This window comes from Ctenocephalides felis, unplaced genomic scaffold, assembly GCF_003426905.1.
Source record: "Ctenocephalides felis isolate EL2017-DRISC unplaced genomic scaffold, ASM342690v1 CF-g0.4_SCAFFOLD_00845, whole genome shotgun sequence".
In the NCBI taxonomy this organism is placed as follows: domain Eukaryota; kingdom Metazoa; phylum Arthropoda; class Insecta; order Siphonaptera; family Pulicidae; genus Ctenocephalides; species Ctenocephalides felis.
In genome coordinates this window covers 84,503,119-84,530,349 of record NW_020536999.1, presented here as the reverse complement: position 1 = coordinate 84,530,349, position 27,231 = coordinate 84,503,119, and the positions used below count along the sequence as shown (strand labels likewise).

Sequence of the window (27,231 nt, the reverse complement as noted above, 5' to 3'; positions counted from 1 at the left end):
AGCCCATAAGTTCGTTGTGCAAAAGGGTATTGATGTAAATTTTGTTATCGACTTTTATCTTTTAGACATGCCTGATTGTATAATAGCCGCCTAAGAACACGTTTCAGCTGACTACTGCGTCGCGCCAATTTTTGAATAAGGTGTCAATGTCCTACATATCATTTCGTCCGTATTTCTCCTACCTCAAGTTGTATTTCTTGGTCTCCATACAACGCGATAAAAATGGTGCGATTTGTACCAACTCTGAGTCTCTCATAGCACGGTTCCCATACTGCACTATGTAAGGTTCCATAGAACGCACTACGAATTAGCCTGAATTGTATGTTAAATACGAGTTTCTTATAGCACGGTTCCTATACTGCACGGTACGCACTTGCCGCGTAAAGCGAGGGTTTACTGTATTTGAATATATAATCATATGCAAGTATTATTTATCTATGCCATAGATAAAAGAAGAGTATAGAAGAAGATGTATTTATGCAAGTATGCACGATGCCATACACCAGGGATAATTTACGCGAGTGTCGCATCTTCTTGAATTCGTAGTCGTTCTCTATGCTTTACCTGTCAACATGTAACGACTTAGTCACTATTGAAAATTGAAAGACATTTTTTGCATAATGATTATTAGTTACGAATTGATTGTTAGATACTGTGTTAAATGTATAGTAGAATTTAGTAATTCTGTGAACTGAATAAAGTGTAAATCATATATAAAAGAAGTATCGTAAATAGTGCTCCAGGACCCTCACTTTCATGCCACATATGATCACCCCCGTAAATCAATTCATAGTGTTTTATTTAGTGGGCGTTCTATGTAAAAAAATAATAGTGCGTGGGAGTTAAAAGTATTAATGTAGAAATGAAATTAGTTGCTGCTAGAAATTGGTTTTTAGTCAATTGGTATTGATTCTTTAAGGTATCTTTTAATTTTGGTGGAGAGATATCCAAATCAAGGACATTTACAATGGGATGGCTTATGATGAGTATAATGTAAGTTACAAAATATTTAAGGTGTATTTTTTCAATATTTCTTGCAAAAACTATCAATGGTAGCATACTGGATAATTCATACTACTTACATTTTCCAATCTTAATTTGTCTTCCAGAAAGGTTGATAATGTTTCATGTCGACAAATTACATTAGGAACCTTCAACTTTTTCTCCGGTAACATCTCATAACCAGCAGTAAAGATTCTGCTATAAATGCTGGATTTTTCAATCCACATTTGTTTTCAAGAATGGTTGATAATGTTTCAGCTCTACATGCCGACAAATTTACATTACAACCTTCTACAAAAATCACAGGTTGCTCACAATTTCTTCTCAGGTAACATCTTGTAAACCTGCAGTGGATAGTGACTGTAAAGATTTTGCTATAAATGCTGATGGATAATCTTTGATATTTCCATTTTTCAAACCAAATTTGTCTTTTAGAATGGTTGATATATTTTCTGTTCTACATGCCAACAAATTTACATTAAAACTTCTATAAAAATCATAGGTTGCTCACAATTTCTTCTCCGGTAACATCTTGTAAACCTGCAGTGGATAGTAACGGTAAAGATTTTGCTGTAAATGCTTGATCATTACTGATATTTACATTTTCCAATCCAAATTTGTCTTCAAAAAAGGTTGATAATGTTTCAGTTCTACAAGCTTCATCAAAGTCACATTAGAACCTCTTACAAAAATCACAGGTTGCTCACAATTTCTTCTCCAGTAAGTTGTCGTAAACCTGCAGTGGATAGTGACTGTAAAGATTTTGCTATAAATGCTGGATAATTTTTGATATTTCCATTTTTTAAACCAAATTTGTTTTAGCACAAATGTCTCTCTATTTTTCTCGATATTCTAATAGATATACCAGGAATACTTGAGTAAGAATCTTTTATATCTGTTTTTCTGATTTTGATAAATAGTACCCAAAAAATCTTACAATGAATTCAAAATTTGGTATGAGAAATAGAGGTAATTTTCCAATCTACATTTGTCTTCAAGAATGGTTAATAGTGTTTCAGTTCTACATGCTGACAATTTTACATTAAGATCTTCAACAAAAATCACAGGTTGCTCACAATTTCTTGTTCGGAAAATCTTGTAAGCCTGCAGTGGATAGCGGCAGCAAAGATTTTGTTATAAATAATTCAATAACCTTGATGGCTGCATTTGCTGAAATATAAATGGCAATTTGAATCAAATTCACTTGATTATTTTTCCTGTGGTTGACCAAGCACAAATAAATATCTCCCCATAGATAAGTAAACATGTCTCCCAATTTTTCTTGATATTCAAATAGAATACCAGGATTACCTAAGAAGATTCTTTTATATCTATTTTTCTGATTTTGATGAATAGCAGCCAAAAAATCTTGCAATGAATTCAAAATTTGGTATGAGAATTATAGAGGTTATTTAATTATAATTATGGTTAATTAATATTTATTAAAGAAACCAACGACATTGAATGATAACATTTTACACGATTTCACACAAAATTGTTTGATCTACGACCATTCTCCTGGTAATTAAATTAAGTTTATATTTAAAATAAAAGTGGCAAATTTACCACAAAAGCAAAATCTAATTTTTGTTTTAGATTACGTTTACGTTTACAAACGTAAATTAAATCTTTGAGATTTCTTTATAAATTTACATGTTTTTAGAATAAGATTATGTAACTTGCTTCTAAGTCACTTACACATAGATTCATATTAACATTAATAAAATAACTATAAGAATAAATATATAAATAAACATTAATAATAATAACTAGAATAGGTAATATATTACTATAACATTTCTTGTGCAATGAATTATTTTCTTTATTTTTCTTTTAGTGATGAGAGTTGTCACAACAGAAAATGTGGAGGCTTCAGGAGAAAATCAGTTTTATCGTTTTGTGAATGAAGAAGTACCCGAAGACAATGATTCTTATGATGATTTTCAGAAGGAAGATATATGAGTGAGATGGAAGCGAGATATGTTGTAAGGAAAATTATTGTTTAAATGAGAAAAAAGAAAGCATTTTTCAAATATATAAAATGTCTCTTTTTTTAGAAATGATTAAAAACAAACAATTTTTTTAATTTATACACTAATTATTGAAAAATTGATAAATTTACATTTTACTTTTGAAGTATTAAAATAGAAATTGATATTCTAGATAAATGCTGATTAAAGTTCAGAATTCAGTAAAAATTATAATTGATAATACTTTGAACTATAAATCTAGGTATGGTTACATGCATATTGAAAGACTAAAAATTCGGAATTTATTTTACTATTGTTCATGTTTATATAATATTGTGTGTATTTTGTATTCGCTAGACCTAAGTCCGAAAATATTTTCAAATTATTTTGTACACTGTGCTGTGTTTTCAAAATTTGTTATACTTAATATTTTTTTCTATCTTCCGCAGTTAAGTATTATATTTAAAGGTTTTAGATACTTTATAATGATTCAAATACATTTAGTTTTATAATGTAATTACTTTTAAATTTAATACTTTTATTTGATCTATATCATTGCCTGTAAAGCTATTTTTCATTTTTATATTGTTTTGTAGTAAAATCTATTTTGATTCCTTTAATTTAATTCAAGCGAGGAAAATTAGTTATTGATTTATTAGTTCAGTATTCAATATATTTATTATCTGCAAGTAAAATAATTTCATCAGGAAAGATTAATGATAAAAAGAGATGACATAACAACACATAACATGTATTCAACAAGCAACTATCGAACTATGATCAGTAAAATAAAAACTTTTTACTATTTTTTTTTAATTTTTCAAACGTCCATTGTTGGCTTTGGCTGGTTTAAGAAAGGACAACCAGGGGAACTATGTTCAGTAAAATTCAAAATTCAAACTTTTATTACTATTTTTTTTTTTAATTTTTTACACATCCATTTTTGGCTTTGGCTGCTTTAAGAAAGGACAATCAGGGGACAACAATAGTATTTATAATGAATTAGTGTTTATACACAAACGTAAAAAAAAAAACTAAACATCAGTCAAAAATGTTTAGTCCATATTTATACAATCATATGCACCTATTATCAAAGTATTAGCTTTTATAATTTTTACTGAATGAATAATTGAATTTTTAGTGAGTGTGTTTATTCAAGTTTTTTATAAAGTTTAATACTACAAATGTAAAGTGAATTTAAAAAAAAAGTTTTAGGTTTTAATTAAAAAAAATTTTTGTTTGTAATTCAAATTGTATAAGTATATAAAAAAGCAAATGTTTGTTTTGATGGTTTCTGAAGAAACAATATCTTATATTTCTATAATATAGGAGTAAATATAAATGAAAAATCATATATTTTTTTTAAAAAAAATAAGATTTTTGATTTAAGAAATAAGATGATTATCGCAAACTTATATGTAAATATATCTATTTTAAATGAATATGCGGAGTCTGTTGTGTTACTTCCTTTTTATAAATATTGATTTTTCAATTGTATTTTTTAAATTCCAACTCGAAGATTTGGTGTTATAAGGCATTGACTAATATTAATGAATTCTGATAAATACAATATTTTTCTAAATTAATTTAGATAATTTTTTACATCTAGTTTTTTTTTATCACAAATAATTTGGTAAATATTTATTTATATAGAATTCTAGAACATCAAGGCACTCTGCAACAATTGGTGGCAGCAGTTCCATGCTTCCAGTAGACAAAAGCGAAGAACGTGCTGGTACTCAAATTTTTGAAAATGAGTTGAAAGCTAATAGCCAAGGTACATAGACATCTGGAATATATATACATATATATATTAATTTAGAAATATGAGCAAACAGCACTCTGTTTTTAGCACTAATTTATTAAATAATATTATATTAGCAAGTTTGCCCAATATAAGATGAGTCACAGTTCAAGCTGTTTATTTTGTAAACGATGTTTTTTCTTTTTATGGTAGAAATACTATCTTTTATGTTTGTGTATATATCTTGTAATTGTAGTAAAGGTGAAACCAATATGTTAATATTGTGTATAGTAAAAAGTCTTTTCTACAGAAAGTGTAACTTTTGTCCACATACAGAAAATTCACAAAATATTGTTTTCACATACAGACAAATTTTCTGGATAATGTGTAGTTATATCCTGTTTTTAATTATTGGATTGATTATTTTGCAAGGAAAACTATTCATGAGTAATGTGTTTGACTAATTTAATATTGTGATTGTGAAATTTTGGGTTTGATAAAAGAATTGGTCCATTAAGCTGAGAACTGTGGAGAAATTTATATTGAGAGGTGTAAAAGAATTAAAATTAATGTATCTGTCTAACCGGTTATCTTTTCTGAACCAATTAATTGGTAATGCAAATACCGTCGTCGTTAATCTTAGTTTGTTACACACACACACACACACAGATATATATATACAGTAAACCCTCGCTTTACGCGGCAAGTGCGTACCGTGCAGTATGGGAACCGTGCTATAAGAAACTCGTATTTAACATACAATTCAGGCTAATTCGTAGTGCGTTCTATGGAACCTTACATAGTGCAGTATGGGATCCGTGCTATGAGAGACTCACAGTTGGTACAAATCGCACCATTTTTATCGCGCTGTATGGAGACCAAGAAATACAACTTGAAGTAGGAGTAATACGGACGAAATGACATGTAGGGTATTGACACGATTGACACCTTATTCAAAAATTGGCGCGACGCAATAGTCAGTTCAATCGTGTTCTTAGGCAGCTATTATATAAACGGGCATGTCTAAAAGATAAAAATCAATAACAAAATTTACATCAATACCCTTTTGCACAACGAACTTATGGGCTGTAGACCAAATACCGTGTAATAAGAAGTCCGTGTAGTCGGAGGGATGTCGGATTTTTAGCTCCGTGTAGTATGAGAACCGTGTACCCAGAGTGCCGTGTAAAGCGAGGGCCTACTGTATATATATATATATATATATAATATATATATATATATATATATACAGTAACCCTCGCTTTACGCGGCAAGTGCGTACCGTGCAGTATAGGAACCGTGCTATAAGAAACTCGTATTTAACATACAATTCAGGCTAATTCGTAGTGCGTTCTATGGAACCTTACATAGTGCAGTATGGGAACCGTGTTATGAGAGACTCAGAGTTGGTACAAATCGCACCATTTTTATCGCGTTGTATGGAGACCAAGAAATACAACTTGAAGTAGGAGAAATACGGACGAAATGACGTAAATGACGTGACGAAATTGACACCTTATTCAAAAATTGGCGCGACGCAGTAATCAGCTCAAACGTGTTCTTAGGCGGCTATTATACAATCAGGCATGTCTAAAAGATAAAAGTCGATAACAAAATTTACAACAATACCCTTTTGCACAACGAACTTATGGGCTGTTGACCAAATACCGCGTAATAAGAAGTCCGTGTAGTCGGAGGGATGTCGGATTTTTAGCTCCGTGTAGTATGGGAACCGTGTACCCAGAGTGCCGTGTAAAGCGAGGGCCTACTGTATATATATATATATATATATATATATATATATATCGAAGGGACGCCGAAATCTCGTCATACTAACCGGTCGTCATTAAAAGCGTGCTGAAGAAAAACTTTTTAATATGTAAATATGTTACATGTTTCATAATCAGTAATTTAAAAGAAAAGCCTATACAAACGTTTTAATTAAAAATAAAAATGACACATTAAAATTTAATATAAAATAAAATTGACATAGGGTAGGGCGGGGCACAACGGTCCAATTTGACTTACGGTAATTATACTGTCCAAACCCAATGAACAACACATAACGTACATCAAAGAAGCATCTATCGAATTATGTTCAGAAAAAGTTACATACATACGTACATAAATCCTATTTATATAAATATTATTTTGTTTACTATTTTTTAAACATTTGGTGTCTGACCCATTTTACCTTCTATACGGGGTAAAGTGGAACAACCAGGGGGCGTACAGATGCAATTTCTTCTATTAAATTTTAAAGGCATTTTATGCTACATTATTGAACCAATGCAAAATATTAATTCTGTGGGTATATTTGTTACAAAGACAACACAGTATATTACATTGATCTGCTATTGGTCAGAAATATTCATCAGAAGAGCCGGAATTCAATTAGAAGAACAATTTATTCAATTAATCTCTTGTAAAATTGCTTTTTTTTAAACTTTACTATTTTATTGCTTACACCTTTGCCAAAGTAAAGGTTCAGCTGGTCCTTTTTATCGCACTCATGTGCTGCTTATCTTCTGATAGCAAAGTCATAAGAATAAAGGCGATGGCTGGTTATGAATTTATACATTTTTTGCCCTCTACTATCAAATATAATTGTTAAAAAAAATCTAATTTTATTTGTTTATGAGATATCCATGGTGGGCCATTAATAATTAGTCTACCCTACCCATAAATATACAAATGTGTTTTTTTAAAGTGAGTAGTCAGTTTTTGATTGATTTTTTTACATAATTTTATTGTAAAAACAGTTCCTGGTGCTATTGTGCACAAAAGACATAGCAATTGCTTTCGTAGACTTGGCCACATCATGTAAAATCATGTCGGTCATTATAATTGGACATATTTTTTTGCAAAAATGGGTCATTATAAGCGCCATGTCAATGTAAGCGATGTCAATGTATCCGACTAGACAGCTGTTTTTTTTAGGAATATTATATGCAAACCAAATTCCTAGTGCGATTACGTCATATTAAGCGGTTGTCAATATATGCGGCGTCATACTAATCGGATTCTACTGTATATATATATATATATATATATATATATATATATATATATTAGGGTGGTCCTTAAAATGGTCATTTTCGAATTTCCTTGCTCCCAGGGGCTCAAATGGTTCCAAATAGATAAAAAACAATTCTCTGAAAATGTTAGCTCTTAATATTAACGTTTAGATAGAGCGCAATTCAATCAAAGTTTTGTATGGAAATAGCATGGAAAATTTTTCCAAAATTTAAAAAATGTTTTTTAAATGTAATTTAGCGAACAAATGAATGAATAAAACTCGCATTTATTTGTCGCTAAGTTATACCTAAAACATTTTTTTTTAATTTTTAAAAATTTTTCCATGCTCTTTCCATACAAACTTTGATTGAATTGCGCTCTATCTAAACGTTAATATTAAGAGTTAAAACTTTCAGAGAATTGTTTTTTATCAATTTGGAACCACTTGAGCCCCTGGGAGCAAGGAAATTCGAAAATGACCATTTTAAGGACCACCCTAATATATATATATATATATATATATATATATATATATGAATTGATGATTTTTATCAATTTGTAGAAATGTCAGAAAAGGCTCTCAAAGAAGCATCAATAAGACAACGAGTAAGGGACACCTTATCTTCTGCAGGATATCACCAAGCTGTATTTGATAAAGATGACATCAATGCTTGCGAGAAATTTATTGCAAGTAAGATTTCCTTACAAATATTATTATATCAAAATTTTCATTACCATTTTATTACCCAGACCATTCTGAACATCGTCGATTAGAGGCCGGTCAACAACCCCTGACGCCTCCATATGCCGATTCCCATTCCGGGGGCACATTGGGCGCTGGAACAGGCAGCGAGTCCTTAGCTGCGACTGGAATTGCTCCTCAAGGGGGTCCTGGACCGACTGTTATCGAAGGACACAGACACCGGAGGAGATCAAGGGGGGCTTTGTCAGTACCACAGGCGCCTATGCCAGGTGAGGAATAGAAATAGTATTTAGGTGGAATTTACTTGATATGGGTGTCATTTCAATTTGGAAGAATAAATATGAAGAAACAAGAATAATTGTGTTGACGAATTTATTTAGGGTTCCAACTGGTTTCAAAGAACCTCATTTTGCATTTGCTAAAACCAAAAACACATCTTGTCTTAAATAGCGTATCAATAACAAATCAATGAGCAAAAATTCAATTAATGAAAATCTGTCATCCATATAGTTAACTTCCCGTAGGGTAAATTATAGTAATGGCAAAAAATCGGAATTTTTTATATAACCTTACGTTCTAGAGGTTTCTGAACATTTTGGTGTACCTTAGGAAATACCGTGTGTGTGTGTGTGTGTGTGTGCGGATACAAATTTTCGTCGACGATTTCGGGAACACCGATCAACCGATTTGATAATTTCAAAAAACATTCGATTCCTATTGATAAGGAGACGTGCTGATTAGTTTTTGGACATAATAAGTCCAGCCGTTTCGTAGATACGGGGCAAAAAGTGCCAAAAACAGTAACTCAGTTTTTAAGAGAACGGAGCGTTTGATTTTAATAATTCAAAAAGCATTTTATTTGCATTGACAAAATGAAGAACTGAATAATTTTTGGGAAGGCAGGTCTAGCGGTTTCGGAGATCGAGTAAAAAAAGTAATAAAAGGGCATTTGGAGGTCAAATACGATCATTAGAGTATTTTATAAAGGTTTTAATAATAAGTATGAATTTTGTTCACATTTCCATGGGTTGCGTAATATTTTTTTGTCCGTTAGACTGCTACGCGGCGCTTACGCGTTTCGATATTTTGTCTTTATAGTTAAAGCAGCGAAAATATTCAAAATTCCAAAATATTTCAAAATATTTTTTTTATAAAGTCAATTGATTTCAAAAAAGTCATTTTTTCAAACATTTCAAAATTCTTAAAAATCAATTTTTTTCAAAGTTTAAAATAAATTTAATCTTTGTTAAAAAAAATAATTCTTGGTACGGGAAATTCCAGCAATTTGTTTTAAGGCACGATGCCATACACTACTAGTTTATTTTTTAACTTCCCAAAGGAGAAATTATGTTTATATATATATTGACGTTTTCTCAAAAATGATTGAACCGATTTTGAAAATTCTAAAACTATTAAAAATATATCATTAATAAATTCTAGGCAAAAATCAGTCTGGTTGTTTCTTCGATTTTAATGAAACGTTGTATGGCAACAGAGTTCCTGGTCTTGATGAACATATTAAAAAATTAGAGACCTACAATAAATGGTTTAATTATGAAAAGTCATTGAAATTTGGATTAATTAACTTCCCACAATCTTGGATCGTTTCTAAAAACTCAAAAACTTTTCGAAAGATATTGGTTAGGAGTCCGGTTTTGGTAAAGATCGGCCCGGCCGCTTCTTCCTAATTAAATGTTGAGATTTTTTTGCGATTTTGATGAAACTTTGTATAACCATATATTTCGTGGTTAGAAATAACATACTAATATAAAATATCATATCCCTACAATAAACGGTTAAATTATAAAAATTCATCAAAGTTTGAAATTTCAATAATCTACGTCTTCCGCACACATGTAGGCGCCGTGCATATACTCTTCTTTTATCTCTGGTTCTGTGTTTTGTGAATTACAGCTACTGATTACAGTTGACATCCACACTCCAAAAACATACAATTTTAAAATCCGAAATGGATGAACTGAAATAAGTGAAACCTATTAATTTTATGCAATTACAGATAACTTTCTTTGGAAGACATCAATTGGAAATTGGATTGATTATGTTTTAGTGAAAGCGAAAATTTTAATTTAGAAATAACTAATTAAATATTTTATCTAAATAAGCTTAATATAAATTCTTATTGATTAAATTGATTATATATACACATCGAGAAGTTTATGCAACTTGCCTTAAGGCAAAATGCTACTTACAACTGGTAGCCTTTACTCTATAAATTCTGCTAAACAAGAATCGTAAGAGAGCCTACACAGTATTATAATATGATATATTCATATCGTAAGAGAGTTTCTACTTTTGTTATTGGATCCTTCCGCCTTGCGGTCAGAAGGATCTCCAAAAATTCCAATAATGGATGTAAAACCAGCAGCAATAATTTCTTGCGTCTTCGATTGTGGGCTTGAAAGTTAATGGAGTAAGCAAATTCAGACAGTTCTTTACGGCGTGAAGAAAAGTCGAACGCACTTGCAGCCATCTTTCGGAATAATATGTGAATATATCATTCATGAATTTTTAGCAAAGATCAGTCGGGTCGTTTTTTGGATTACTGGTGGTTAATGAAACGTTGTATGGCAATAGAGATCCTGGTCTTAATGAACATACTAAAAAATTAGAGACCTACAGTAAATGGTTTAATTATAAAGTGTAATCGAAATTTGGAACCGAAGGAAAAGCTTGTTTTCATAAAAAGTTCGATTTGCTAATTTTATGTTTTCTCGACGTTTCAAGCCATTCTGAATCGAATGAGGTCAAAATTGCAAAAAGTGTCTGTGTGCGTGTGTGAGCCGATTTTTGGCCTTTCGTCGACGTTTTGCTTAAAACCTTCTGAACCGATTTCAAACATTTAAAAGCCATTCGATGTATCTCGATAAGGACTATCGTTTCTCAGTTTTTGTGACAATCGGCAGAGCCGTTTCTTAGTAATGAGGAAAGTTAAAAATATTCGAAGAGGAAAAAGAGAAGTGAAATATTTTAGACGAAAAATTCTGAATCGATTTTAAAAATTCGAAAACTATTTGAAAGTTATTTATTATTTGGGAATCGAGCTGATTAGTTTTGGACAATGATCGGGCAAGCCGTCAATTAACTGTTGAAACTTTTTTCAATAAAACTTTATATGTTGATAAACATCATGATTCTAAAGAACATACTAAAATATTACGATCCTACAGCAAGTCGTTTAATTTTAAAAAATCATCAAAATCTGAAATAATATGATCTGTGTCAAAAGTCGTTTTCTGATTTCACATATTTAAAAGCCAGTTTTTGGAATCTATTGGAAAATAAGTCTACAAATCTCAGTTGTGTAAAAAATGTTTAAAAAACCATTAATTTAAATCATTTAATAATATCAAGGTCTACGTACATGATATATCTGTGCAATGATATATCTGTGCACATGATATAATTGTGCAATTTAAAATTTTATCTAAATATTTCTAAATCTCAGTTTCGGTTGATTAAATCAATTATTACACACTTCGGGAAGTTAATGCAACTTGCTTCGAGGCAAAATGCCACTTTCAACTAGTTTTCACATTGTAGTGCCCTACAGCAACTATATACACTTATAAATCCGTTGTAAATTAATTGATATAATGATTTCTCATTGGTTAAAGCCCGGTGCACATGATGCCAGTATTTCTTGTAACATATTTTCTGTCATGCTTTTATCATAAGGTGATTCTATTTAAACATAAAATATGACTCAAGCATTTTATTATTATTTTATTTAATTCTTATAAATATGAGATAAAATCATCTAATGGATTTATCCTAATACATATATGTTTACATTCAAGTAAAATAATTTCTTTGTATACCTTACGATAAAAACTTGACAGAAAATATGTTACAAGAAATTCTGACATCGAGCTTAAGACAAGATTTTTGCAGCAAAGGCAAAATGCCACTTACATCTAGTTATTATTATTTCTAGATGCTTGCGAATGTTTATATACCGGTAGCATAAATGGCTCTTTGCTCATGGTGCAAGTGGAGACTACGAGCAGTTCTGAAAGCATTGATGATGGTGATGTCTCTCCACCAGAAAACTGTGAGTATTTAATTATTAACGGTTCTTAGTAATTAAACTAGTTGTAAATAGCATTTTGTCTTAAGACAAGTTGCGTGAACTTCCTGATAAATGTACACATAAACTTGATCAATAGGAATTGATGGACAATAGGATTTTGCCGCACAACATGCCAATGTTATGGCAAGGCTATGTTATGAAGAACTTTTCATACTAAATATTGACAAAAGCCATATGGTTGCTATGCAGTCAGGTTGTCTGATAGAAAACCTAATTTAAAAATTGCACAAATATCAGAAAAAACATTTTGTGCAGTTTATGTGTAAAACATACGAGTGACGTTGCAGTTTATGTATTAAACGCTTGAATACACAGCACCAAATACATGACATTTTGACAGTATTCAGTATGATTCAGTAGCATTATGTATGGAAGTTGGTGCGTAACATGATCTTGCCATAACATTCGTCTGTTGTGCGGCAGAATCGGCCCACGAGATTCAGCTTTTTAGCTAAAGTATTCAACTGTTTATTTAGAAAATAATATTTTTGCTTTCACTAAGAAGTAATCAATGCGATTTCCAATTAACGTCTTTCAAACATACTTATAATATCTGTAATTGTATAAATTAAATTAATGTGTTTACAAAATTTCATAACTTCCATTTCGTGTTCTAAAAATGTATTTTAAGTTTGGACGTCAACTGTAATCAGTAGCTACACACAAAACGCTACAGAGCGTACATATGTTTCGGCACAGATTACGATTAGAATCGCTCAAGCAGATAGCAAAATTATAAAATTTGACGAATTTATTTCAGACTACAGAATTTATTGTTGTACAAAGTTTCATCAAAGTCATGAAAAAAAAATTTCTTCAACATATAATTACGAAGAAAGGGACCGGCCGATCTTTACCAATAACTAAATCAACAATATCTTTCGAACAGTTTTTGAATTTTTGAAATCTATTCAAGATTGTGAGCAGGAACGTGGAATAAAATTACACAAAACTGTCAAACGCTAATCTTTATCGAGCTGATTCGAATGGCTTCTAAATTTTTGAAATTTGATTAGAATGATTCAAAAAATAATTGATTAGTTTTGTGTTAAGTAAAGAAGTGATTAGTTTTTGGAAAAGGCAAAACAATTTTTATTTTCAAATTTCAAAAAAAAAAATTTCAAAATGTAAAAAACATGTTTTTTAAATATCAGAAATGATCCTGATTTTAATTTTAATTCTAGCTAAAATTCTAAAGTTCACTATATACTTACAATAAATAATTCTAGATTTACAATTCAGTTTTTATGTATATTTAGAAATATGAGATAAGGTCTTATAATACTAAATCAGCTTGATGAAGTTTTATTTATTCACTTTTTATGTAAACATTTATAAATGTCACAGTCCAATTTATAAGCTCTTACATTTTGTCTATAAAATATGAGTGACAGTTACACTATTTATAAAAATCTTTATAATAATTTAATATTCATCAAATATTTTATTATAGTACGGGAAGTTCCAGCTATTTGCCTTAAGGCACGATGCAACGCACTACAAGTTTAACTTTTTACATTTTTATTTAGTGTTTACAGACACTGGACATGCAGCAATTCCACCTGGAATAAGACGCGTCGTGACTCAAGAGGCTCTCCTAGAGCAGCAACTTCTGCAGCAGCAGATGCTACAGCAGCAGGTGCAGCAACAACAACGGCAATTGGCTGCCATGCAACGGCAGTTGCAGAAGCAGCGCAGGTTGATAGATTTATAAGAGAAAGATATTAAATTTTATTTTGAACGTTTTTACCATGTTGATACATAAAACAGAAATTCTTTATTTATACGGTTTGATACTTGATATGTTTCACATTGAACAAATCTAATGTAATTACAAAAAATAAATTTTACAATACATAAAAAAAACTAGTGATGTATGACATCGTGCCTTAAGGCAAATTGCTGGAACTTCCCGTAGCGTAACGAAAATGTTCGAGAAATATTAAATGTTTTCTAAATAGATTATTATAAATGTTGTTATTGTCAATTTCGGTTGATTACATCAATTATTACACATTTAATATCATCAAAAAAAATCATAAAAATCGTCGAAATTTTTTTTAACACTTCATTACAAGAAAACGGCCCAGCCGATCTTTTCCAACAACTAGTCAGCTCGATTCCCAACCAATATCTTTCAAACGGTTTTTGAATTTTCAAAATCGATTCAGAATTGCGGGCTAAAACGTGGACGAAATTTTTTTCACTTTTCTGCTATTTACAAAGAAACGGCTTTGCTGATCGTCGCGCCAAATTGATAAACGCTAGTCATCGAGATGCCTCGAATGGTTTTTAAATTTTTGAAATCGATCCAGCTGTTTTTAAGACGACGTCTGTTTACAGCAAAAAATGTGTATGTGAACAACACACACATAGTTTTTCCAAATTTGGTCTCATTCGATTCAGAATGGCTTGAAAAGTCAAGAAAACATAAAATTTGCGAATCGGTTTTTTTTTTAAAACAAACTTATTCTCCTTTGGGAAGTTAATTAAACTAAATTGCCGTAGAGCCGTATTATTTTAGTATGTTCTAGAACAGGGGTCGGCAAGCTTTTAACTGTAGTGTGCCAAGCCACTCTACCAATATGATTTAGAGTGCCACCTTAATTTTGAAATATATAGTTAGGTTCTAGGGGAGAAGAATTATAACCAAATTTATCTTTTAAACATTTTATTAACAAATAACATGAATTTCTAATATAAACAGTGCTGGATTACCCCATAGGCCCGTTAGGCCCGGGCCTGGGGCGGCATAATTTAGGGGGCGGCAAGTTTTTCAAAATGTAAATATTTTAAACTCGATGAAATGACACTACAATTCATTCTAAGGATAGATCCTGAAATTTTTTTTTGTAAATTTAGAGATCATTTTCGATGAAATAGAACGTAATGCGTTTTCTAATCAAATTTATTATTCGTGGGTGCCGCATTGATATTTTCTTGATGTATCATATTTAATATAATAATTATCAAACTGATAAGATTTTTTGAAGAAATATTGAAAAACTGTTCGTTTTTATGTAATTTTGTTCAGGTGAATCTTATAATTAAAACGCTTTAAAAACTGTTCGATTGTTTCTAGTTTTATTTTCGGTATTAAATCAACCAATGGCGAATTAACACAATATATTCATTGTTGTTAATTGATTTATGTCATTTTTTTTGTATGTGAAAATATATTTTTTAAATATGCCTGTAAAAATATCTGACAATTTGATATGCTTCCTCCAATTGGCTTTTTTTCAACTTCAGGAAGGCTAAGTTATAATAATCCTAAAAAATCATAAATAAAATTGTTTATATAACTCTACGCTTCAAGTTCTCCTGAACATTTTGACATGCCTTAAAAAAAATGTATGTATGCATGTGTTTATGCGGTTACAATTTTTTGCCAATTGGCATTCGGGAAGACGTGCTGATTAGTTTTTTGCAAAGACAGTTCCATCCATTTCGGAATAGGGAGCAAAGAGTGAAAAAAGTGCTAATTCAATTTTTCAAAAACGGAGCGTCCTATTTGAATAATTCAAGACACTTTTTACTTGTATGACGAAATAAGAACTATCGAAAATTTTACGAGAGCATGGTCAGCGTTTTTGGTAACCCAAAAAGGTGTCATTTGGTGATAAAAAATGATCATTGACATCAAATTATTAGATTTTTATAAAAAAATTATTAATTATTACAAATTTTGTCTTCATTATTTTGAATCATTCCGTACCAAGATTTTTAATTTTCAAAGTTTACTTCTTAGATAGTTTAATTGTCCTTTGCAAGGTTCAATCACCATGAATGATTAAAAAAATATTCACTTGGCTTTGACTGAGAGGCGTACTGTTTATGCCAAAGGCAGGTTTAGCATTTTTGGAGATACAGAACGCAGAAGGTGCAAAAGTAGTCATGAAGGTTTTGAGAGTACAGATCATCCGATTGGAATGACTCAAAAATATTTTGTTCGTGGTATTTTAGTGATATGAAGAAATGATTAGTTTTCCGAAACGGCAAGTCCACTGGTTTCAAAATTTTGAGAAAATTAAAATATCTAAAATTTTCAAATAATTGAATTACTTTAGAATTTAAAAAAAACTCGAAATTTTTGAATATCTCGGTTCTATTTATCGAGTTTAGTCCAATGTCTTTTTAATTTGTGAAATCAGTTCAGGCGTTTTTGAAAATTAAATTTTGATTTATCACATCACAAAAGCGCCTTTTAACACAAATTTTGATTATGAAGTTTTATCAAACTTTGATGAATTTTTAAAATAGTCAAATATTTTGACTCCTAATTGATATCTTTCAGAAATCTTTTTTCAATTTTAAAAATCGGTTTCTGGCTTTATTCCAAAAACGTAATATTTTTGCTTTTTTATGCTAATTTCAAACAACCGGCTCGTCCGATCGTCCCGCAAACCTAATCTGTCCGGCAGGTTTTTACCAAAAATTAATGAATACGATTTCCAACCAAGATTTTTCGAATGGTTTTTGAATTTTTAAAATCGACTTAAAATTGTGGGCTAAAACTTTGACGAATTTTTTCTCTCTTTTACTAATTACAAAAAAAAGATTGGTCGACCGTTAAACCTGCTTCCCAAAAATTTAGGTAATTATTCATTCCTTCAGTACAAGTAATTTTTTTTGAATTATTCGGAAACCAGCCTCTCGGTTCTTTCAAAAACTGAATTGCAATTTTTCCACTTTTGTTCTGTATTTTCTAAACCCGTCTTAGCCAAAAACTAATCAGAACTTTCTTATCTATGAGAATGAAACATACATACATACACACACATCAATTTTTTTAAGGTATGCCAAAATGTTCAGAAATGTCTGAAACGTGAAAATATGCAAAAAAATTTATTTTCGATCTTTTGCGATTGCTATAATTTACGAGTACTTTACGGAAAGTTAAAAGTTGTATTTAAGTAATTTAGAATAAAATTATAGTTTAATTAAAAAAAAGTAAAAAATTGTTTATTAAAAAGATCAGATAGGGCCTAGGGCGGCAGAAAGCTTAATCCGCCACTGAATATAAACTAAACAACTTTAATGCGAACCTTGTGCCTTTTCCTTAACATTTCAAGATCCGGGGTATAATTTGTAACTTTTAATTTCACACAAGATTCTGAATGTTTAGTTGTTAAACGATTTCTTTGTGAACTCAAAATATGTTTCATGTGAGAAAAAATTTGTTCACAGAGATATGTGGAACCAAAAGCTGAAAGGAAAGCGCATACAATTTTCTTTAAATAATTAAATCTTTTCCGTTAATGTCATTTAACAATATAATATGGCTGTCGATTTTTCCATAGAGTCATCTTTCAGTTTTTTTTTTTGTAATTCCTTCAATTTTGTTTTCCATAATTCTGAAGATATTAGTTCGATAATTTCCGTTTTAAAATTATCAACATTAATTCATTCGAAAGTCAACAAATCAAACGGTATTATTGATGGATCTATTAAATCTGGTTTTATGAGGAAGGAAAATATAGGCACATAAGCTTCAAAGCGAGCTACGTTAGAAAATTAATTATAACTAAACATTTTCTCTTATTTAAAAATCACTCGATATTTCCGATTTTCCTCATTACTTTATAGAGTGCCATTCAAAACCCCATCGCGTGCCAAGCCTGGCACGCGTGCCGTAGGTTGCCGATGCCTGTTCTAGAAGACCATGATATCTATAGCAAAAAAAATTCATAAAAGTTATCGAAAACATGTTTTTCAACAATTAATTACAAGAACTTGCTGATATGCTAATTTGATGTTTTCTCGACGTTTCAATCCACTCTGAATCGAATGAGACCAAATTTGAAAACAGTTTTAAAATCCGTCGATTTTAAAAATGCAAAACCTGTTTGAATGATACTGGTTGGGAATCATGCTGATTAGTTATTGGTAAAGATCTGTCAGACTGTTTCTTCTTATGTGTTTTCCATTTCTCAATTATGTGTTGAATTTTTTTTTAAAGGTATTGAGGAAATTATTTATATTGTAGTGTTTACTAGTCCGTCTAATTTACTTATTAAATATAAAACACTCAAAACATCCATTTTATAGAAAAATAAAGCAGTTATTGATTTTAGAATAGCAGCTGAGTTACAACGAGAACGTGATCAGCAGGAACAGAAAAAAAAGCTGCAACAGCAACAAACAGTAAATAAAATATTTTTTAATATACTTTGTCTATATACACATAAACTTTCTTGATAATAATTATGCACTATATAATATTATTTTTTCATATTCAATTATTCAAAGTGCACAACCTGTCAATGGGCCAAGTTTAATATAAATCTCCATCACTATATTCACTTTTTTGTTATCTATTAATGATTTTTTGTAATCAGGTAAATCGTGGTGGTGAAGACAAACAAAATTTAATACAAATACAGCATGGAGCCTTGCAGCAGGAACAATTGCGATTGATGCAGCAACAAAAGCAATTGCAGATGATGCAAGATAGACAACAAAAAGAGCAAGAGGAGCAGTTAGCGAGGGAGAAGAAGCGTTTGGAAGAAATGCAACAGGAAAGGCAACAGCGATTAGAGAAGGTGATGTTTTATCATACCTGATATAAGTACTTAAATTATTATAAAGAGTTTCTGATTTACATCAATCTTTTCTTGGTTCTACTTTCCTCTTAGTTGGAACAAGAGCGTTTAAATTGCCGAGAAGAGTTGGAGGAAAAGCGTCGTCGAAGGCAAGAAAAGGAACAAGAAGAAGCAGCAGATGAAAAGAGGAGATTACTGCAGCAACAACACGATCAACAAAAACAGCAGCCTATTTTACCCAGGAGGTCTGGGGGAGCAGCAATAGATGATGAACAAATCCGGACTTTTAAACAGTTTCAGGAACAACTAAAGATTCAGAGAGAACTATTGGATAAACAGAGGGAAGAATTAGGTAACCAAATAATAAAAGACTTCATGAAGTTTTAAATATCATTAATTTTTATATTTTGTAGAAAATTTAGCTCGACAGCGAACTGCTCTGGAAGAGGACAAAATCAAGCAGCTGCAGGAATTGGATAATCTAGAACACCAAGAGAAAATGGAGTTGGAGCTGATAGAACAACAACAGTTGCAGCTAGAGCAACAGCAGGCTATGGAGTATCAGGTGGAACAGAGACAATTGGAAATGTCGCAGAACCAACACTTGCAGAAGATCAGTCTTCCCAATCAGAAATATATGCCTAATGGAGATTCTTTCACTCGATTGTGTACAAATCCTACAACGGTAAAATAGGACGTTATACTATATCATTCAAATTTTTTAATCAAAATATTTAATAAATCAATTCATTGGCAGGTTGTCATCAAACTACCACCTGGTTTGGCTGGAACTAAGTACCACAAACACACAAAGCATGAGACTGTGAAGGGTGCAGTGAGTCTGAATATGTTTATTTAAAAAAATTGATTTAAATTAAAATTGGTTTTAAATTGTTTAATTCTTAGGTTCCTTACCATAAACATATTAACATTCAAGAGCCTCTCCATAGAGAAGATTTAGATGAAGAAATTCAAGAAGCTGAAAAACCTAAGGTAATTCTAGTTCATGATGAGTGACTAGACATATTATATTTCAATTAAATTGTTATAGATGACTGAGTCAGGCAGTTCTCCAGAGCCTCTTGAACTACCAAAAGATACATCAAGTCAGACACCAGCACCACCTAAACAACAAGCTGGATTCAACTCTCCAATGCTTCATGTACTGGCTCCTGCCTTACCAGGAGCAGGCAATGGTAATTTTTAGACATACATCCGTTATTTATTCTTCTGTTATCATAATTGTGATCATGTCAACAATCTGTATCCAAGCATACACATATACATACTACATACACAAACACACACACATACATCAATTTTTTATGAGATATGCCAAAATGTTCAGAAGATTCTGAAATGTAAAGATAAAGTTTATTTTGGAATTACTATAACCTACCCTATGGAAAGTAAACTAGTAGGCCGCATGACATCGTGTCTTAAGGCAAATTGCTGGAACTTAAATAATATTTTTTTTTTTAAAAGATTAACATTTTTGAAACAAATTTACTTTGAAAAAATTAGATTTTTGAGAAACTATAAATTTTTGAAAAATATTTTTTTGGAAAAAAGATACTTTTTGGAAAAAAAATGTTTTCTTTATTTTGAAATATTTTGGAAGTTCTGAACTTTTCTTCAAAGCAATCGTACTGCATTAACTGCATAGAGGCCAAATATCGAAGCGCGTAAGCGCCGCGTCGGCGTCTAACGGATAAACATTGGTACGGAACCCATAGGAATGTAAACAAAATTTATACTTATTGTTAAAATCTCTATAAAATTCTGAAAAATTTATGTGCATATGTCATTTTTTTGACATATGACATATGACCGCCAATTGGCATTTTTTTTACTTTTTTTACTGGATCTCCGAAACCGCTAGACCTGCCTCACACACACGCATATACTCCGAATCCGCACACACACATACATCCATTTCTCCTAAGGTATGCCAAAATGTTCAGAAACCTCTAAAACTTAAAGATATATAAAAAATTTCATTTTCGATTTTTTTGCGATTACTATAACTTACCCTACGGGAAGTTAAAAATCATTAACCTTAGAACAAATGGATGCATTGTGTGTGTGTGTGTGCGGATACAAATTTTCGTCGACGATTTCTGGAGCACGGATCAACCGATTTGAATAATTCAAAAACATTTGATTTGTATTGATAAGGATACGTGCTGATTAGTTTTTGGCGGAGGCAGGTCTAGCCGTTCCGAAGATACGGTGCAAAAAGTGCCAAAAACGGTAACTCACTTCTTAGGAGAACGGAGCGTCCGATTTTAATAATTCAAAAAACATTTTACTTGTATTGACAAGATGAAGAACTGATCAAATTTTTGGGAATGCAGGTCTAGCTGTTATGAACTCTCAATAAAAATTAGTTTGAAAAATGTCTTTTGGCGGTCAAAAATAATCATTAGACATATGCACATCAAATTATCAGATATTTTATAGAGATTTTAATAATGTGTACACATTTTGTGTAATTTTTTTTTTGGGTTTTAAAACCCAGTAAACAAATTTGTACCAAGATTTTTAATTACGGTACGGGAAGTTCCAGAAATTTGCCTTAAGGCACGATGCCGTGCACCTCACTAGTTATATATATATATATATTAATTTATTATTTTGTTCTATTTTCGCAGTTGCCTCTCCGACTTCGCGAACGCCAGAAAGTGCAGAAATGAAGGCACATGAAATGCTGACTGAAATTAACCAACAACTTCGTCAATATCCGCAGCAACAGTCTCAACAACAAAGTGTACAACAGCAACACATGCAATATGAATTACAACAACAGTATTTACAACACGAAATACAACAACAGCAGCATTTACAACATGAGTTACTACAGCAACAACAGCAAATACAAGAATTACAGCACCAACAGCAACTACAAGAATTACAGCATCAACAGCAACTACAAACTCATGAACCGCAATCGAATCAACAGCAGAACATTCAGCAGCATACACATGTTCAAAATGAACAGCATAATTTTCAGCAGCAAGCACCTGTTCAAAATGAACAGCATAATATTCAGCAGCAAGCACCTGTTCAAAATCAACAGCATAATATTCAGCATCAAGCACCTGTTCAAAATCAACAGCATAATATTCAGCATCAAGCACCTGTTCAAAATCAACAGCATAACATTCAGCAGCAGGCACCTGTTCAAAATCAACAGCATAATATTCAGCATCAAACACCTGTTCAAAATCAACAACATAATATTCAGCAGCAAGCACCTGTTCAAAATCAACAGCATAACATTCAGCAGCAAGCACCTGTTCAAAATCAGCAGCATAACATTCAGCAGCAAGCACCTGTTCAAAATCAACAGCATAACATTCAGCAGCAAGCACCTGTTCAATATCAACAGCTTAACATTCAGCAGCATGCACCTGTTCAAAATCAACAGCATAACATTCAGCAGCAAGCACCTGTTCAAAATCAACAGCATAACATTCAGCAGCAAGCACCTGTTCAAAATCAACAGCATAACATTCAGCAGCAAGCACCTGTTCAAAATCAACAGCATAACATTCAGCAGCAAACACCTGTTCAAAATCAACAGCATAACATTCAACAGCAAGCACCTGTTCAAAATCAACAGCATAACGTTCAACAGCAAGCACCTGTTCAAGATCAACAGTGCCAACAGCAACAACCTTATCAGCAGCGACAACAGCTTCGACAACTTCAGCAATACCAAAATCAGCAAGTTCATCAGCAGTCGCAGGGTCAAAATGTGCAACCAGTAATGGAGATAAATCAACAGTTTCAGGATGCCCATAACAATGCACAAAAGGAACATAAGTTAACAAATACCATGCGAGACATTCAAAACAAACCCCGAATTGCATCAGGTGGAGGTTAGTAATTGATAATTGGCTCTTTTTTGGTAATGGTCTTACAAAATATTTGTGGTTATGGTGACCAACATTACTAGTTGAAGCATCAACTCTTACTGCTTCTTCTTCAATTTTTAAAAAACTATAAAACTTACAGATCATTAGTTCATACCTTCTTTGATGGTTTATTTGCTGCCCTCAACTCGAAGTTGTCGAACAACTAAAGAATAACCAGCAGCAATAAAATATTTGTGAGTTGAATTCTTAAGTCAATACTGACAACTTCTAAACCATCCAATTTCCCCTTATAGTAATCACCGCCACAACAACAAATCCCACAGTTTTGGTGGTCACTCCTTCATCTCCTGTCCCACTTCTACATCTGCTTCCACTTCCAGCACTACCACCTCCTCCATGTCCACCATGCCCTCCATGCCAGCCACCTCTCGGCCGGTGTGGTCTCGGCTGCTGCTTTCCTGGATCGGCTAAAGGCTGCTGCAAGTTGATTGGATGCTGCGGCGTTCTCACTCAGATGCCGGCGCAGCAAGTATTACAACAGCAACAAATGCAGTTGCACGCGCAGCAGCAGCAGCACAGGATCTCCAGGCAGCAGTATTTGGAACAACAGCGGAAACAACTTCTACTGCAGCAGGAGAGAATGCAGCAGCAGTTAGAACAAGTGAATAATTGAATATATTTACCTATATTTAATAATTGATTTTGATCATTTTAGCTTCAATCTGCTTCTGCGCATCTTTTAACGCCACTGCTCCAAATTCCTGTGACAGCTCCTACTCGTGTTCTGGTTCAACAGCCTAATGATAAGGTGCAAGAGACAACTTTAACGCCAATATCAGGAGAAAGGTTAGCCCTAAACTGCATATTCGTTTTTTTTTTATCCTGACCAGCTTGGTGTTTCTAGAGTTGGCTTTTCAAGTACATACCAGACTTAATTTGGCATTTTCTATCATTCTAAAATGTGGAGCAAACATTGGTTTTTGTGTCAAAACATATACTTTTGCATAACCATAATTAGCCACCAGTCATGGCTTTTTTAACAAATTAGCGATATTTGGAAGTCATTGTTTTTGATCACCACCCAATTCCACATTCTGCACATTATATTTTATTAGAAAATTGCTAAGCAGACATTTACTTTTAAATTGAATGTCTATTTACATATGCTATGCATTTAATTTCTTGATTTAGTAATATTTTGTTTCTTTTCTAGTGCTCCCATATACTCGACACTCATATACAAAAAAGTAATGAATTTGGATGATGTTAGTACCTCGAAGAACTCTGCGGGTAAATAATCGTATCCATATGCTTGTGGGTATATATATACTCACAAATATATATTGAGTTCTTTAATATAATGTTTTTGATGTTGGATATGTCTTGCAAAATCTTCAGGCCAGTACATCAAACAAAAAAATGTAGAAGTCTTTATTAAACTACCAAACGTTTTGATATATTATTTTATATCACACTGGGTGGATTACAATTAAAAAAGAGCAAGCAGAATAAAAAAACATTAGCAGTTTTTAGCTCATTTAGTGACATAGTAAAGACTACACAATTTTTGTTCGATGTATTGGTCTGCTAATTTTTTCATAAACACATATAATATATTAAATGTTAATATTCGTTCCACTCATATCTCAAAATTCTATACAAATAATATATATATATATATATATATATATATATATATATATATATATAAAGCCAGAGGTTTTTCTTCAGATGGTGAAATAATATGATAAAATTGTTCTTGGGCACATCCATCCAGTAATTAAAAACAGTTTTATTGAAAGAAAATGTTTTTATTAAAAAAAACATACGTTTTGGGTCTTGATTTGACCCATCTTCAGTGCATACAAATAAATTTGAAAAAAAAACACAAAAACACGAAAATTGCACGAAAAAATTATGAAACACAAATTGATAAAACGTCGAGTAAGTAATAAATTTTAAATAATTGTAAAATCAAAATAAAAATAAATAATATATTTCATTATAAAAAAGCTTATTCCAAAAGAAACATGTTGTCAGCTTGGAGTTTGTGTAATAAGACCCGAAACGTATGTTTCCTTAATAAAAACATTTTCTTTCAATAAAACTGTTTTTAATTACTGGATGGATGCCCAAGAACAATTTTATCATTTATAAATATATATATATATATATATATATATCCAAATATACCAATTCAATATAATCACACTGATTAGTACACATGTATAATAATAACAATATCACTTTACGTCATAATCTATATTTCAGTTTTCTTGTTTCTTTACCGACCTCTCAAAGCCAAGAGAACGGCCATTAACAATTTCACATAAATTTTTTTTTACGAACAAAAATATTCCAAATATTCTAGTCCTTTGTAATTTTTTCTTCGTTCTGATTGTTCCTCTAATTTGTCATTTCTTGGTTATCGTCTTATTGCAATTTGAGGATATTATACATTCTTTGCTCTCATCTGCATCACCTCTTTTTTTTTGTGATCTATTGCAACCCTTTCCTGGTTCAGTATCGTCCTTACACTTTTGGTCTAAAGTCACCTCCTGATTCAGTGCCATCCTCTCGTGGTCCAGTACTGCCCTCTTCTCATCCAGTGCTGCCTTGTCGAGACCCAACTCTGTGTAATTTTTCATCCTAAAAGTATTTGAACAAGGAATTAGTCTATCTGTTCTTTCCAACAAGAAATCAAACCTTGCACCGGATTACCTCAGTTTCCTGTTCCTGGTATGCTGATTTGCCTCTTTCACTGCACGTTTCACCTTTGTAGTGGCCTGTTGTGGTGTCATACTGCTTTCACCCATCAGGAAATTTCTGGCCTCTATCAATCTCTCATGCTTTAAGATGCTTGCACCCAGTTCGTAGGCATCGGTATGTTTCTCTGCAGCCAGTATGCAAAATAGGTCCTTGTCTCGTAATCCAATAAGCACTTGTTCTTTCATCTCATCAAAACTTAGTTGTAACGCCTGGCACAACTTTCTTTTCGAGTAATAGTACGCGTTGGCATCCTCCGACTTGAGCTGAATACGTTTCCTCATGCGTTCCCACCTGGAAGATAAATTTCCAGCGCATATGAACGCCTTCTTGAAGCTTGTTTTAAAATCTTCCCACGATTTTATTTGATCCTGCTCAAGGTCGTACCAGTCACTTCCGCCCTTAATTAAAAGGCACTGAGCGTTCTCTAAAATGATATTGTCCGGCCAGTTACGAGTTTTCTTAATATTGTCTAGCTTGCTTAGCCAGACTTCTGCTGCTTCGCCTCCGCCTCCGCCATCAAAATATCCTATAGTCTTTGTGAAATCTACGTGATAGATAATTCTAGGTTGTTCCTCATTCCATTTTAACAACATTGCCATTATCTCAATCATTAAATCTTCACGTGTCCTATCGGAACTCGCACTCGCCGCATTTATAGTTTTTTTAAATACTTCACACGCGTCTGTTTTTCTCTCCATTTTCCTGATAGGTTTATTAAACAAAACACACTGAAAATGTTAAAGTAAAAATCGTGAGAAAAAATGTCAGGATCCCAAAATTTAAGTTAACTTGTTTCTTTACTGGCGTTTCAAAGCCAAGAGAGCGAACAATACATTTATTTTAGTTTTTGAAAACATAATTTAAACATGGCGACTATGCGTCATCAGGTAGGAGTTTATGTTTTGTTTATGTATGAAGTTAGCTATAGTTTGAGTATAGCCTAAGTATACTTCTTTTTTATCTATGACTAAATATACTCTTCTTTTATCTATGACTAAATATACTCTTCTTTTATCTATGTCTAAATATACTTTTCTTTTATCTATGACTAAATATTATTTTCTTTTATCTATGACTAAATATACTCTTTTTTTATCTATGACTAACATATGTATATAAATCTTTTGTACGTGTTTTATGGAGTTGAAATCCTTTCAATCGCCTGCTCCAATTTTGCTAAAACATTTAGTGTCGATGTATCAACAAAATTGTAATGATGCAAAAATAAGTATAAAAAGGCGAAAAACTATTTTATCATCATTTTTTGCACTAAGAAAAACATACAATAATTTTGATTGATGATAATTTTATAAACATGACTTAAAATGTGTATTTATATGCCAATATTAAATTTTGTATTCACTTAATTTTTTTTTTTACCAAACACCTAGCCCAATGTCTGCACGCGTCCTCTTTAGTCAATAAATAATAAATTGCAACTATAGTTTATTTCCAACTCTCTCTGTCATCAATAGATAATAACCACAC

At 31.8% G+C, this 27,231-nt stretch overlaps 1 protein-coding gene across 1 annotated transcript; it reads left to right on the top strand.

Annotated features, from left to right (window-relative positions):
* The first annotated feature begins 8,392 nt into the window (after positions 1 to 8,392).
* Positions 8,393 to 24,272, top strand: LOC113391171 (putative mediator of RNA polymerase II transcription subunit 12). Its single transcript, XM_026627128.1, has 15 exons — positions 8,393 to 8,425; positions 8,511 to 8,706; positions 12,393 to 12,509; positions 14,078 to 14,246; positions 18,626 to 18,695; positions 18,890 to 19,093; positions 19,187 to 19,445; positions 19,507 to 19,778; positions 19,851 to 19,928; positions 20,000 to 20,086; positions 20,145 to 20,289; positions 21,748 to 22,977; positions 23,268 to 23,635; positions 23,690 to 23,820; positions 24,188 to 24,272. Exons 1-15 carry the CDS (start codon positions 8,393 to 8,395, stop codon positions 24,270 to 24,272), a joined length of 3,444 nt encoding a protein of 1,147 aa, XP_026482913.1.
* The last annotated feature ends 2,959 nt before the right edge of the window (positions 24,273 to 27,231 follow it).